At 37.6% G+C, this 16,761-nt stretch overlaps 1 protein-coding gene across 2 annotated transcripts in view; it reads left to right on the top strand.

The window, feature by feature from the left end:
- pgm1 (phosphoglucomutase 1) overlaps nucleotides 1–16,761 on the top strand; it is an 88,788-nt gene that overhangs the window by 48,918 nt on the left and 23,109 nt on the right. For both annotated transcript variants that reach the window (XM_069938325.1, XM_069938324.1), the window contains exons 4-7: nucleotides 443–568; nucleotides 1,438–1,628; nucleotides 4,883–5,037; nucleotides 6,545–6,660. In XM_069938325.1, the coding sequence (XP_069794426.1) occupies nucleotides 443–568; nucleotides 1,438–1,628; nucleotides 4,883–5,037; nucleotides 6,545–6,660 (588 nt within the window). The remainder of the gene's footprint in view (nucleotides 1–442; nucleotides 569–1,437; nucleotides 1,629–4,882; nucleotides 5,038–6,544; nucleotides 6,661–16,761) is intronic.

Consider the following 16,761-nt stretch of genomic DNA (forward strand, 5'->3'; position numbering starts at 1 on the left):
AAAATTTTCAATAAATATTTAGTTTGGCCCATGACTTAGTCCAAATTTTTAATTTTGGCCCTCTGTGAATTTGAGTTTGACACCCTGCCTTAGATCAACGTGAATTAGATTTTGAACTGAAGTTAAGGTCTCAAAAGTATATCAGGTGTATGTCGACCCCCATTTTTTTGTATTTTTTGGGTTTCACGAATTAACTGGCACACCAAAATATACAGTAATCATATGAAGAAAGGAACTAGCTTGTACTTCTCTGTAGAAGTTTTATCCACCTTTTGATTTTTAAATTATAACTATCATATTTTCATTTACAGCACAGACTCCTTTGTTTTGGTTTAATCCCTTCCTTTTGTAACAACTAGTCTTTTCTATCACATACAATGTTATCTCCATTTAAAATAAGTACCTGAGCTGTACCTCTGAGCACTGTATGATTATTTTCTAGTGGAAATTGTGGATTCAGTGGAGGCCTACACAAATATGCTACGAAACATCTTCGATTTTAATGCCTTGAAGGAACTACTTTCAGGTTCTGAGCACCTGGAGATAAGATTGGATGCCATGCATGGAGGTATGAACTGAAGTAGGAAAACTAGTTATTATCATTATTATTAATAATAAAATTAGAACATATTTTGTTCTTTCTGAAGATTCCTTGTATAAAATGAAAATATGGTTTGGCTAGTAGGATTCCCTTAAATTACTCTGTATTTTACCAGGATTTATATGAGTGAGTTCTTTGCAACTAAATCAAAAGAACTGTTTAGCTCGTTGCTCTTTAACTTTCAGGTTTCAGAATATTGTAATTAACTTGCATTAAGGCAAATATTGCATTCGTATTATATAGTTGTGTTGCTCATCAGTTTCCTCAATAGAACTCTATTTCAAAAATGTTTCTTAATTTCTCCCACATTATATGCCTTTTAACTGCATTATTATTGATGCAAATTGTGTTATTAAAAGCAAAACATTGCAGATATGGGATATTGCAACAAAGTTTGACAATGTGAATAAGAAGCACATAATACATGATAATTATGCATTTAATCTTTTGGCCTTGGTTTTGATATTGGCTTCATAGTTGGTTTTTGACAGTATCCCACATAGCAGGCAAGTCAAAAAATGTAGTAGGGAAGTAAGGAAACTTACCAGAGGATGGACAAGTTTTGAAACTGGCACCCTGAAAGTATCATCACATGTTCTGTGGAAAGGGAAACAGAATTAACACTTTTACTTGAAGTAGATGGGGAAAAAAGGTAGACATGGATACGATGGGAAAAAGGCCTGTATTTTCTTTTTAAATTTCAGATTTTGCAGCAATGGTTCATTTTGCTTTTAATATTATTGTTTAGGATTTAAGTAATTAACTGTCAATAAGCTGCATTTCTCTGCATTCAAATATTTAGGTCTTTGTTTCATTTATGTTATTCTTTTAAATAGTTATGGGTCCTTATGTTAAGAGGATTCTGTGTGAAGAGCTGGGGTCCCCTGCAAATTCAGCTGTGAACTGCACACCTCTTGAAGACTTTGGTGGACACCATCCTGATCCAAACTTAACATACGCTGCTGATCTTGTGCAGGCCATGCAAACAGGAAACTATGATTTTGGTGCTGCATTTGACGGTGATGGTGTAAGAAAAAATATTTGTCCTTTTGTTTATATTTAATGAATTTTTTGAACTAAGGATGGATATTGCACATAACGTTGACAGAAGAGCCCAAATCGATCCAGAGCAATTGAATGCTAGACATTTTTTTAAAAAAAACTTTGCATATCTAAAATGTTTTTCAGACCTCATGAACGTTCGACCATTCAAAGTGTCTTCTGAGAAATGTTACCTCTGATACTTTGCTGTGTTCTAATATTGAAGACATCGAAGAGCTCTCCTTCAAAAATACAAACCGATAGAATGAAGTGCTAAATGGGAACTTGTGTGGTTTCCAGTGTATTCAGTAAATGTCCTAGTCAATGATGTATGCTCCGAGAGAGTTCTGTCAGGATGACTGAAGGTGACCAGATTTGACACTTGCGGATTTGACCGTCACACTTGACGGAGCAATAAATATGAGCGCACAAAGTATGTCCAAGTGGCCTGTGTGTAACTGAAAAAATTCCTCCTTTTCATAGCAGTGCTTATTCAGGCAAAAAAAAACTTGCATATATGCAACCCCTATTTAAATATTTTTATTACATCCATTCAAAATGGCCATCTAAAGCTTCTTTTCATAATTTAGAACAACCTTTATGTTGAGGGAGTGGAACTGCTTTGATGACAATGATGTTATGGACTGATTTATTTATTATTAAGTAGCCAGTGACACTCTGGGCCTGTGGGAAGACAGTGTTGTGCATCGTGAACCGGTGCTAGAAATGCTGTCTTGTTCTTGCTGAAATCAAAATTAATGAAATAATTTCATCCAGGAATAAAGCAGACTTTAGTGCACTCACTATGGTAAACAATAATTTGAGATAGGTGGCTTGGATCTTCTTGCATTTAATCCAACGCTTTCTACATTTTAATTACGATGTAAATGATATTTTCCATGAAAATTAAGCACATCTGAACTCTAGTTGAAAACTCCTTAATAACATGAGCTTGCTAGAGTAACAAAAATTTATTCTATTAGAATATCCATATTTATTCCACTCTATTTACTAATGAAACATTTATAGTTAGAAATTAGAAAACTTTCTTTTTGAGTTAAGGTTACCACTACGACCAAATCAGAAGCTTTCAAAAATTTGACTAAATCACTGTAACTAAAACTGGGCATTTGCAAAACAAACATTAGTGGAATTTTCATGAATGAGGACATATTACATTGATCTTGAGTGTTTTACACACTGTTACATCCTGGGCTCACAGGTACAGCATGTGACCAATAGGAAATGGGGTAATGCCATTTAAAAAGATCTCTCCATAGTAATCACATGGCCTGCCAAGGATTTGAAGGAAAATAAAGTGGGATGTTAAGCTGATGGGCAGTACAGGAATGAGAATGGAGGGATTCGGAAATGGAGGGATTCGGAAATGGAGGGATTCGGAAATGGAGGGATTCGGAAATGGAGGGATTCGGAAATGGAGGGATTCGGAAATGGAGGGATTCGGAAATGGAGGGATTCGGAAATGGAGGGATTCGGAAATGGAGGGATTCGGAAATGGAGGGATTCGGAAATGGAGGGATTCGGAAATGGAGGGATTCGGAAATGGAGGGATTCGGAAATGGAGGGATTCGGAAATGGAGGGATTCGGAAATGGAGGGATTCGGAAATGGAGGGATTCGGAAATGGAGGGATTCGGAAATGGAGGGATTCGGAAATGGAGGGATTCGGAAATGGAGGGATTCGGAAATGGAGGGATTCGGAAATGGAGGGATTCGGAAATGGAGGGATTCGGAAATGGAGGGATTCGGAAATGGAGGGATTCGGAAATGGAGGGATTCGGAAATGGAGGGATTCGGAAATGGAGGGATTCGGAAATGGAGGGATTCGGAAATGGAGGGATTCGGAAATGGAGGGATTCGGAAATGGAGGGATTCGGAAATGGAGGGATTCGGAAATGGAGGGATTCGGAAATGGAGGGATTCGGAAATGGAGGGATTCGGAAATGGAGGGATTCGGAAATGGAGGGATTCGGAAATGGAGGGATTCGGAAATGGAGGGATTCGGAAATGGAGGGATTCGGAAATGGAGGGATTCGGAAATGGAGGGATTCGGAAATGGAGGGATTCGGAAATGGAGGGATTCGGAAATGGAGGGATTCGGAAATGGAGGGATTCGGAAATGGAGGGATTCGGAAATGGAGGGATTCGGAAATGGAGGGATTCGGAAATGGAGGGATTCGGAAATGGAGGGATTCGGAAATGGAGGGATTCGGAAATGGAGGGATTCGGAAATGGAGGGATTCGGAAATGGAGGGATTCGGAAATGGAGGGATTCGGAAATGGAGGGATTCGGAAATGGAGGGATTCGGAAATGGAGGGATTCGGAAATGGAGGGATAGATTGGGTCATTTTAAATGAAGCTTGACCCAATCTTTGGAGCTAAATCACAAGGAGGGATTGGGAGGGGGTTTAGTGTTATGATCATCTGGAATCAAGTTGTTTGGCCATGGAACGTGGTATAGTATAGTGATTAGCAAGGGATAAACCAGAATGTGCGATCCCACTGCAGGTTGCATGTGATAAACATTTTTATTAAAATAAAATTAAATTGAGAGCGTAATTGTATTATGAAATATAATAATGACACTCCAGTAGTCTCTAAACTAGCACTTACAATATGATTTGCATCTTGTTGAAGTGTGTGCTAATATAGTTCATTCATTGTTCAACCAATTTTTCTTATTAGCCGAATAAAATGCACTATTCTGCCATAATTATGCCATCAATGTAAAAAATTGTGCTCAGATATGGGAGGCACAGTGTCACAGCTAGTATCATTGCTGCCTCAGAGTGCCAGATACCTGTGTTTTGAAGCAGACCTTGGGTGCTGTCTATGTGGAGTTTGCAGCTTTTACCTGTGACTGTGTGGGTTTCCTTTGGGTGCTCTGGTTCCTAAAGGTGTGAGATTGGTAGGTCAATTGGCCACTGTAAATTGTTCCTAGAGTGCAAGTGAGGTGGGGAGGTGTTGAGACTATGTGGAGATCAAAAAAACTGGATTACTGTAAGATTAATGAGGTGGCTGAAGGTCAAACTAGACTCAGATGGATATTCTGTATGCCTTGCACAATTTTGTGATAGATGGCATTTCTCTATGAAATGTGTGCAAACACTGTGGAAGAAAATGGCCGGAATTCTATGTAGTTTGCAACTAGTGTTTCAAAAACAAGAGCACAAAGGGTTTTCTTTCCCCTTCAATGAAAATTTATTTGTATTTCTTTAGGATCGGAACATGATCCTGGGAAAGCATGGATTCTTTGTAAACCCATCTGATTCTGTGGCTGTGATTGCTGCAAACATCTTCACTATTCCATACTTCCAGCAAACTGGTGTTCGAGGATTTGCTCGCAGCATGCCCACTAGTGCAGCACTGGATCGGTGAATATAACTTGCTTCTGGTCTGAAATTAGTTAAAGCATCATGGTTTTATTTCTGTTTTGTTTTTTTAAAGGGAAATCCTTGCCCTTGAAATGCCTTAAAGGAAACATTACATTGAGCATACTAATATTCTTTGGTCATCTCCTTGCATTTTTGATAATGGAAATGGGAGAATCCTATGACTGATTCCACAGAATCTTAAGAATTATTATGCAAGGTGCTCCAAAAGACCACTTGCTCTTTTGGGAAATGGGAACAATCTTATACAATTAACTGAGGTTCATAAAATGCCTAATATTGTATACTATTCAAATTTACAGCAAATCTCACCTATCTTATGATATAGATAATTAAAGTTCCACACCCACTTGAGCCCTGTAACCATTCTAGAAAATAAAACTAATGGCATTTTCTACGTATAAATGCTCAACATTTAGGGGATCTATATCAAAGGTTTTCATTGATAATTTTATTTTATTTATGAACCCTGATGAAAAAATTTCCAATAACTTAGCAATATTTCCTTAGATATCTCTTTACCAAACTTGCATTATTTAGCATTTGACAACAATATTATAGTCAACCATTTTGTACCAAAATTTCTGAAAATGATTAGCTTTAGTGAACAACACAGCATATGTGAATTGTAAATTATATACTCTATTGTGAAAATAGATTGCATTTCACAATATACTAAAGAATTGTGATTGGCATTATGTTAGCAAGAGTATATTTAAATATTCACTGTATTTCCAATTGGATGGATGCCATCTTGCTTATGTTCTCAGTTGGTACATCGAATGCATTTCCAACTCCCTGTACTTGTTTGCTCATCAAGCCAAACTCACTCCAAAATTCCCTGCATCTGAGCTTTGAGTCCATTTGGCTTGTATTTTCCTCGCGGAGCTTCTCTTCAGTGTTAAAAATATTTATTTTAAACTTCTGGCCACACACCTGTGCTGTCATTGACATTACATGTTGTTGCAATTTCTGTGCCTGTAACAATTTCCGTCTTCTCAGGAAACAATAAACCCATCAATTGTGTATGCAAATTTCAATCTATTTGCTTCAGCAATATTTCTTGAACATGTTGTTCGATATCTTCAACATTTGTATCCATTTCTCCAACTGTGTTTCTGGGTCATAATTAATTCATGACCATGGTGCACTATTTTAATCACTGCCAAACCCTCCATAAGCTGGCTCCACAGAGATCCTCTGATTTCTCTGTACCGTTTGTTCAACTGACCTGTTCAATAAACTTTCTTACTTTGACCAACTCTTACAATATTTTTGTATTTTCCATTTTGGCTTCCCTTCCTTGACCTACATCTCTGGAACTCTAAAGAATGTATCCTTCCTTCCCTTTTTAATTTATTTTACTCTACTACTTGATCCAAAATTAAGAGGTCAAATGTGCAATAAATTATTGGTCTTTTTTCAACTGTTCATTTTCTTAATGCATTGAGCTGCATTGAAAATTAAACCTGAATTCTTCTCTTTTAAGGGTTGCTAAGGCCACGAAAATAGCTTTGTATGAGACGCCTACTGGTTGGAAATTCTTTGGTAATCTGATGGATGCCAATAAACTTTCCCTTTGTGGAGAAGAAAGCTTTGGAACAGGTAAGGGGTTTAATTTTCTTGTTTATGAGACTAATGAGATATTAACATGGCTTGCAGAATTAAATTTTTTAAAAATATTTTTAAATTTTATTAAAAATGTAGACATACAGCATGGTAATAGGCCATTTCAGCCCATGAGTCTATGCCACCCAATTTACACCCAATTAACGTATTACCGCCGTATGTTTCAAACAGTGGGAGGAAACGGGAGCCCCTGGGCAAAACCCACGCAGACATGGGGAGAATGAACAAACTCCTTACAGGCAGTGTGGGATTTGAACCCTGGTCCCGATCGCTGGCGCTGTAAAGGCGTTGTGCTAATTGAAGTCATCTCCAATTTTCTCTGCGTCCTGGTGAAAGGTTTTTGAATGATTATGCTTTCCTTGTGCAGTGTAAAGATATCAGAATTTTGTTTTAGTATGGTGTTTGATTATCAGGAGATTTTTTTTTTTAAATTGTTGCTTTCAGCATTAAACTATATCATAAATCTTAAAAAAAAAAAGTGAAGTAGATAGTAATTTAAACATGATGACCTGGGAAAGCTATAACCCTATTTCCTAACACCTGTTGACCGGTTGATTTCCCAGTGAAAGTCTGTAGCTAAGCCATTCAAAGAATTACTACCATGTTCATTTTGGCAGAGCAATTCTAGTGAACTAAAAGAAAATTCCCATGTCTCTTTGATCTTGTCATGTGCCAGCAACATTATGATAAGAAACTTAAACTCAGATGTATTTCTGAGGATCAAAGCTGAAAACACAATAAACAATCTGCTGGAAGACTCCAGCATCAATGGGAGTCAAAGAATTGTCGACAATTTGGGCCGGAACCTGTGTTTCAGCCTGAAAAGTCGACAGTTCTTTTTTACCCCTGATGCTGCTCGGCCCACTGAATTCCTCCAGCAGATTGTTTGTCGCTCTGGATTCCAGCATCTGCAGTCTCCTGTCTGAGTCTATGCTTAAGCTAACTGAGGTATAAAGATCTATTTTTTTAATGAAGTTAGAAAGTGACAGAGCCACAATTAGTTTTCAACTGCTCTCACTGAGGAAGGTGGGAAGACATCCAACACTTGTGTTTCTGAATATTTCCCAGTTATTTGAACTGGAAAATATGCATTCATAGATGTCTGGGAAGGAACAGGATTAGCCTTGGTTGTAGCATTCACTGTTCAGGATGCTACTTGGGTAACATCAGAACAGACTCATAATTAATTCATGTCTGTGACCATGGTGCATTATTTTAATCACTGCCAAACCCTCCATAACCCTGACATGAGTCGATTGCTTTTTAGACTGGAGTGAAACCAAATAGCTGGAAAAGTTGCTGAGAATCTTCCTGCAATAAAGTAGATCAGAAAATACACAGTAAAAGTCCAATCATTCAGCTTGCTTAAGACTTTGGTGGTGTCAAACTGGTAGATTTTCAGGACCTTTGTATATACTCCACACACAATTAGTTTTAGATATGACACAAATTGTTATTCACCAATGAACTTGGTGAATTGTGTGGGATCAGGGGCCCAGCTAGATTTTGGGGAAATGTGAAGACCAGGACTTCACTGAGTTCAGAAGAGATGCTGAGCAGCATGCAGGGCTCTGATGAATCAGAAATAACCATGGTTTGGTATCTGCGTCATCCTGTGTTTACCGTGCTACCTTGAAACTCGTTGGGACCATCCCGGAATCCTGCTTGCCCCTAAGATTCAGTGTCCCATTAAGACTTGGGAAGAGTGCTGGAAACATCACCTGTTGAACCAGATTCCAAGAAATGGGATTTTTGAACAGTTGGACTGTGGATTATCATAATTTTAGTGTCGCAGAGGTAACTGCCAAAAACTGATTAGGGAGTTTCTCATATGATCGCTAGTTGATTTTTCTTTGATTTTTTTTGATGTACTATTTTCATTCTAAAGTAATACAACAAACCAATAGCTTTTTTGTTCTTGTACACTGTATCATTTTCTACCATTAAAATGTTTCCTCTTTGAACTGGGGTTTCCAGGTTACAAATTATTGTGTTTTCTGTTCGATGCATGATTTTTGTGCCCAGATCTTACACGAGAGATGAACAGTAGTTGGGAACACCACATTTTCATTTTCTAGAAGTTCACATGAAGTATAAGTAATATTCTGAATAAACCTCACCTTGAATTGAGCAGTACTTCCACCCTGTTAAGGGGAGGAGACCACTACTCCCACTCACTACTGCAGATCATCACATAGCTTGTGAACTCTTACATAGAGGAATTGCAGTATGTGCAGCGGGTCAGGGATTGAAGAAGACACAATGATTTACAGCTGCCATTCTTGAAATATTTTTCGAAGAAATTGGCACCTGCTAGGAACAACTTGCAGTCTCCCCTTGGGGCTGATTGCAGGCTCCTCCACTCCAAAGGAACAACCAGACAGCAGCATGTCTAGAGATACATAGAAGCCATGTATAAAGTAACAGAGCAGATAGTGTTATAAAAGCACTAAGGAAATGCACAAGGTTAGTTAGACAATGATTGCATTATCTTTCTTTTAAAATTATTTTTATTGAGTTTTATCACACAACCACACAAGTTCATATAAATTAAATATAATGTGACAACGCACAGAATTGATAGATGGGTGAACTGGCTCTGTGTGTTACGCACGCATCAGCAGAGCAGCTGCATCAAAGATGGCCCCATGCGATCTTTCTTTTCTGGCAGAAACTCAGGGTCTGCATGCATGCGGGTAGCGCGCTTGCATCACAATGACATGGCTTCCAGTGTGTGGGGGTGGGAGCTTGGAAAGCCTTAAAATGCCAGTGGACTAGCCATAATAAAGTTCATGAGTTCTGACGAGTCCACTGACTGCTGGTCTCATTCATTCACTCAGTCAGCTTGCTTGCTACATTGGTGACCCTGATGAGTCCAAAAGTTTATTGGACTCAGCATATACGCTGCAGCAGTAAGCGCCATTGCGCTAAATTTACCCACCTTCTGGACACTCTGACCCCGCACATGGTTCGGATAGACAGAGGCATAGTTCCAGATTAAACAAATCTTTATCAACTCTACCAAATACTCCTGGTAAACTCCTTGGACCAGGAGATCGCAACCAGAGTAGACAACCTCATCCAGGCCCCACCAGAGGAAGGTAAATTCAATGTGCTGAAAGCATTACTTATCAACATGTACGGACTCTCCAGGCGCGAAAGGGCAGCCAGGCTTATGCCCCTGGAGAGCCTGGGGGACAGAACGCCATCCGCCATAATGGACGAGATGCTCACGTGGGCAGAAGGTCACAAACCCTGCCTTTTTCGAGCAGGCATTTCTAGAACAGTTTCCCTATGACATCAGCTGCTACTAGCAGATGCAGACTTCAGAGATCCCAGAAAGGTCATTGCCAAAGCAGACATCCTATAGCGGACCAAGGGAGGAAAATGAGTCCATGTCAGTCAACTGGTAGATCTCAGGCAGAGCCACAGACCAAACCCCATCTGTTCTGAGACCAACAACTCCCCTGCAAGTCGACTGAGGGAGTGGACAGGAAATGGTGTTTCTACCACCAAAGGTGGGGAGCAGAAGCCTGTAAATGCAGACAGCCCTGCACGTTTCCGGGAAATACCACGGCCAGCCATCACTGATGGCTTTGACGGCTGGCCACCCAGACAGCCTCCTCCATGTTAGTGATAAAATCTCGGGCCACAGGTTTCTCATTGACACAGGTGCATAAATCAGAGTCATCCTGCGGATGCCACTCAAAATCCGTACAAGACATCATGGCCCCACCCTGTGAGCTGCCAATAACAGCTCAATAAAGACTTTTTGAAAATGACCGGTGACGGTGTGGTTAGGAAACAAGACTTTCAACTCGCATCAGTGGAAAAGCCACTTTTAAGGGCGGATTGCTTGAGGGCACACAGCCTGCTGGTCAACCTAAAAGCCAAAAAGTTGGTGCATGCCAAAACTTTCCAGACCTTTCCTGTCTGGCCTCAGTTGCATCTTCCACTGACTAATACAGCCGCATCTTGACAGAGTTCCCGTCCATCCTCAGGCCACCATTCACCTCTGCCATGCTGAAGCATGTGTTCAACACCATATAACCACTTAGGGGCAACCAGATAAATTGTACCTGGCGAAAGAAGAATTTCAATGCATGGAGGAACTGGGCATCATTCGCAGATCTGATAGCCTCTGGACTTCACCATTACATATGGTTACAAAGGCCTCCGATGGCTGGCGACCATGTGGAGACTACAGACACCTGAACGATGCCACCACTCCAGACCACTCTCCCATTCACCACATCCAGGATTTCGCCGCTAAGGTCAACCTGGTGTGTGGTTACCACCAGCTCCCCGTACACCCTGACAACATCAAGAAGACGATAATAATTCATCTATTTGGCCTATTTGAGTTCCTGCGCATGCCATTCGGCCTCAAGAATGTGGCACAAATGTTCCAGTGCCTCATGGATGCAGTTGGGTAGGGATTTGGACTTCCTGTTCATCTACCTGGATGCCATCATCATTTGCAAGCAAAGATCAGCAGGAACATATTTCCTATCTGTGCCAGCTTTACACCCGCCTCAGCAAGTTGGCCTCACTGACAACCTGGCCAAGTGCCAGTTCAGATTGGAGGTCATTGACTTCCTGGGCCATAGGATCACCAAGGACGGTGCAACACCCCTACCAAGCAAAGTGGAAGCCATTCGCCAATTTACCAGGCCTACCACGGTAAAAGGCCTGCAGGAATTTATGGGTATATTTAATTTTTACAATAGTTTCATCCCAGCGGATGAAACGCCTGTATCATACGCCTGCTCTTCACCGTGATGGCCCCAACAAAGAAAGACCTGGCATGGGATGACGAGGCTGCAGCAGCTTTCCAACATACCAAAGATGCCCTATCCAATGCCACGTTGCTTGTATACCCAAGGACCGATGCCCCCACCACCTTAACTGTCAATGCTTTGAGCATTGCAATTGGGGAAGTACTTGAGCAGCTCATGGGTGGCCACTGGAGACCCCTGGCATTTTTCAGCAGACACTTACGACCACCAGAGCTGAAATACAATGCTTTCGACAGGGAGCTGCTAGCACTTTACCTCACAATATGGCATTTTCGATACTTCCTGGAGGGGAGGCCATTCGCAATTTTCATGATCCATAAGCTTTTAACTTTCATGTTTTTGAAAAGTTTCAGAACCCTGGTCAGCCCGCCAACAGTGCCACCTCGTCGACAATAATATGCATTTAGATTGGTATCACATATAGAAATAATAATACGTGAGCTTCTATTCCAATCTAAACATACGGTGAATAGTAAAAAAGAAAGGAAAAAGAAAAAAAATGTTGATTGTAAAGATTGAAATTGGGATTCAAGCAGACTTGAAATTGAGCAACAGCCTCCTGAGATCCAATAAATCATACCCATTTACTTCATCCCCGCACCGTGATCATTCCAATTATGAAAGTAAGCTATAAATTGTCCCCAAGTCTTATTGAAAGCAATCTTAATCTTTGTAACATTATGTCTGATTTTTTTTTTTGAAACTTAGAAAGGACATAATATCCAGTAACCATTGCCTATGGGTGGATGGAAAGTCCTCTATCCATTTAAGCAATATTCCCCTTCTAGCAGTAATGTATAAAATGCTAAGACATGCTTTTGGTTAGATGTTAAATATGCATTTACATAATTGGAGAAGCCAAATATTGCAATCAACGGACATGGTTCTAGATCAACCCCAAAAATGGCCAAAAATGTTCTGAAAATAGTTGTCCAATATCCTGCTAAATTGGGACAAAACCAAAACATATGTATCAAAGAAGCTTCAAATCATTTACATTTGCCACATAATGAGTTGATATCTGGATAGATTCGAGCGAGCTTAACTTTAGAAAAATGTATTCTATGCATGAGTTATGGATAAGGGCCAAAACTAAAATCCAATCTTCTTCTGAAATGGACATAAGATCATTTTCCCATTCAATTTGATCCTAAGTAAGAATTCACTATTTTATAATATAAGGTGGATATTATATATTTATGTACAAATTTTAATTCAAAAAGTTCATCTATAAAATTCAGATTAGGAAGATATAGAAATACTGAAAGTTTAGAATTAATAAAATGTCTAATTTGATAATATCTAAAAAGGTGTCTGTTTGGCAGATTAAATTTCATCATCAATTGTTATAAAGATACAAAATTTTGTTGGATAAAAGGATCTTTAAAAGTTTTAATTCCTCAATGATTCCATTCTTCATAGCTTGCATCTAAAATGGCAGGTTGGAATAAATTATTGAGTAGATTAGGACTAGTAATTATTCCAAAAACATGTCTTAATTTTAAAAACTCCAAATCTTCAATCTATGTCTCATTATTAAATTCTTTGTTAGTTTTGGAATAGAGAGAGGTAAAAGTGAGCCAAATACTGCCCATAAAGAAGTATTCTTAAGGGATTTCAATTCTATTTTCATCCAATTGGGGCAGTCATCTCTATTATCAAACTGTAAGAGTACTAACATTTTCCTCATGTTCATTGCCCAATAATAAAATCTAAAATTAGGTAGCGACAATCCTCCATCATTTCTTGTGTTCTGAAGATAACTTTTATTTATTCTTGGTTTCTTTCCTTGCCATGTATGACATAGTAGATGATTCCAATGTGTCAAAGAAAGACTTAGAAATACAAATTGGTAATGATTAAAATAAATATAAAAATTTTGGTAAAGTGTTCATTTTAATCAACTTAGTATGGCCTATCATAGAGAAAATGGTGACCATCTAGAGAGTATTGTTTTAGTTTGATTAAATAAAACTACAAAGTTTTCTTTAAAGTGGTTTTTAAAATTCTTAGTTATCATAATACCTAGATATGTAAGTTGATCTTTCACTATTTTAAAAGGATAATTAGAATATCGAGTAACTGGGCCTTTTGGTGATAATAATTTTCTTTTATGCAGATTAAGTTTATATCCTGCGAATTTACTAAAGCATATAAATAATGACAGTATCTTTGGTATAGATACCTCTGGAATGGACACAAAAACTAAAAGGTCGCCTGCATATAGAGATAACCTATGTTCAATAGGTCCTCTAAACAAGCTTCTAAAATCTTCATTTGCTTGTATAGCAACAGCTAGCGACTCAACCACTAAATCAAAAATTAGAGGATTTAGGGGAACAACCCTGTTTTATGCCTCATTGTAATTTTAAAAAAACTTTGATTGTTGAGAATTAGTACGAATTGATGCTGTTGGAGATGCATATAAAAGTTTTATCCATTGATTAAAATCTGGTCCAATATTAAATTTTACTATAGTGGCAAATAGGTATAACATTCTACTCTATCAAATGCCTTTTCAGTTTCTAAGGAAAGAATACATTCATTAGGGTGAGTAGAAGGAGAATATTTAATCTATGAATATTATGATACTTTAATCACATAAAAATTAATCTATTTTTAATAAAACCCATTTAGTCTAAATTTATTATTCCTGATAAAATATTCTCTAATCTATGTGCTAAAACATTTGCTAAAATCATCATATCCACATTGAGTAAAGAAATAGTACTGTAGGATGCACAATTATCAGGATCTTCCCCTTTTTTTAAATCATAGAAATTGCAGCCTCTCTAAAAGAAGGAGGTAATTTCTTGGAATTAATCATTCAGTACTAGGTTTGGTTGCGGAATAAGTTGTTTAGAGATTAAGTTGTAAGACTCCACTGGAAATTTGTCTGCACCCAGAGATTTGCCTGATTGTAGAGAGGATATTGCTTTTTGCAGTTCTTCTTGTGAACTTGGAGCTCTAAACTTTGTTGGTTTTCCTGGGATATTGTCAGTATATCCAAATGTTCTAAAAAAAAATCATTCATCAGATCATATTCATTGTTAAATTCAGAAGACTAAAGTTAAAAATAGAAATCTCTAAAGCGTTATTTAGAATGGCCAGTGGTTATTGTACCTTCAGGGTGAGAAATCCTATTAATTTGTTTTTTAATCGAAATAGCTTTCAGATGATTGGCTAGTAATTTGCCAGATTGCTCTCCATGGGTATAAAATTGCTCTTATTGGACTAGTGAAAAATAAATTATAGTTTGAGTTCAGTTTTCTTCTGAAATAACTCCGGGTTTCTACTTTGGGCAAGTTGTAGGTCAATCTTTTTAATCTGATTGATCAAATCCATTCTTTTTGTGGTCTTTTTTTTATACTAGCTGTATGTGAAATAATTTGACCACATAAGTAGGCTTTCATTGCATCCCACTTAATTGAATTGTAAATCTTTAGGGTTGAATTAACAACAAGAAAAAAATTGAATCTGATTTTATAAAAATAAAATCAAAAATTCTTTGGTCTTAAGTAATATAGTATTAAATCACCACTGTTTTTTAGTATTTGGAATACTTGAAAACTCGAAATTTGAAATCACTATAGCCTGGTCTGATATAACTTGGATAAGAAAGAATGTATTGTCAAAGCTGATTTCATTTGAAGAAGTCTTAACAGTTTGCTTAGACAACAATAAAAATCCCCACCTAAAATTAGTTAATATTTAGATAAATTTGGTAATAGTGAAAAAAAAATCTTTGGAAAAAACTGGTTCATCCACATTTGGAGTTTAAATATTAGCTAAAACAATTAATTTATTAAGCATTGTCCCTGTGAGGATAATATAGCATCTCATTTTATCTATGATGCTATTATAGAGTAGAAATGGGACATTTTGTTGAATTAAAAAGGAGACACTCCTGATTTTAGCTTCTGAAAGTGAATGGTAATATTGCCATGTCTATTCAAACATTAGTCTATCTTTACCTTTTTAATATGTGTTTCCTGTAAGAAAGTAATATCTGCCTTTAAATGTTTAATGTGAACAAGTACCCTCCTTTTTTTGGGTCCATTAAGCCCCTTCCCATTCCACAATATAATTTTAATAGGTGCCCTTATTCAAATAATTTATAGTATAGAACAAAATGAATGGATACATAGGGACGATTCATTTTTACTCCAGAGGCCACAGCTGTGAATCATTGCTGCAAAACAAAAGATGAATTGTTAATAATAACCTTATATCTTGAAAAACCAAACAAATCCCTTCCTTCCTGCCCTCCTTCCTTGAAGGTCACGGAAAGAAAATGTGACCGGCTCAAAATAATCTTGTTGTTACTGCTCCAAAATTAAAGATGTATTGTATTTTATTTCTTCCCTATAATAAGTCCAAATAAATATATCAAAACACTGTTGACAATATGATAGTATCTGAAATGTATTCCAAATCCTCCTTTGTGCATGTCCACTCATTTAGCAACAGTTAGTCTGTAAAATATATAAATGTTTTCAAAAGAAAAAATTTGAACCAAACCATCTATCGCTAGCGAACAGCTTCATATCAAATGATTTCATATTAATTTTAAATAAAGCAAATATATCTCCTGAAAGTAAAATGAACAAAGAAGTTCTGGATACATGCGTCTAGAGAAATCAATGATTGGTAAAACCAGCAGAAATAATAACATTCAGACCACCAAAAGTTATCTTCCGCTGTTATTAATGTATAATTGATTAAATATATAAATCAAAAATATTTCACAGATATGGTCATTTCCCTTATACAAACATGTTACTTCAGAAGACCAAGGAAAGAGAAAATAAATAATTGTAATCAGTCAGATTCAAGTATCAAAAGTTCACTCATCTTGACAGTAGTCTCTCTTTCACAAATTTCCAAACCTCTTTGGATGGATGTAGAAATATCTTCTGATCTCCTTGGGTAATCCTCAGTCTCGCTGGGTAGAATAAGACAGGTGTTAAATCATATTTATACAGCTTCACCATTACCTCATTGTTCTTTCCCCTCCTTTTTTTTAAAGAAAAAGAAAAAAACACTGGGTGTGGTGTCGGCTCTTCCAATGAATATCCAGGGAGGCTGTGGAGCACCACCTCATGTAACTTATTTTATTAATCCATCTTTTGGTATTTTTGTTGAGGTGTGGCTAGAGTTGTGCTCCCATGTACTTCAGATATGGCTGTCATATTTTAACAAAATGTGCTGTGTCGATATCTAAGGTTGTACGTGATTTTTTTTTTCCATGTGAATACAGCTATGCATGTCTGTAGTC

This window comes from Narcine bancroftii, chromosome 5 (genome assembly GCF_036971445.1).
Source record: "Narcine bancroftii isolate sNarBan1 chromosome 5, sNarBan1.hap1, whole genome shotgun sequence".
NCBI lineage: Eukaryota > Metazoa > Chordata > Chondrichthyes > Torpediniformes > Narcinidae > Narcine > Narcine bancroftii.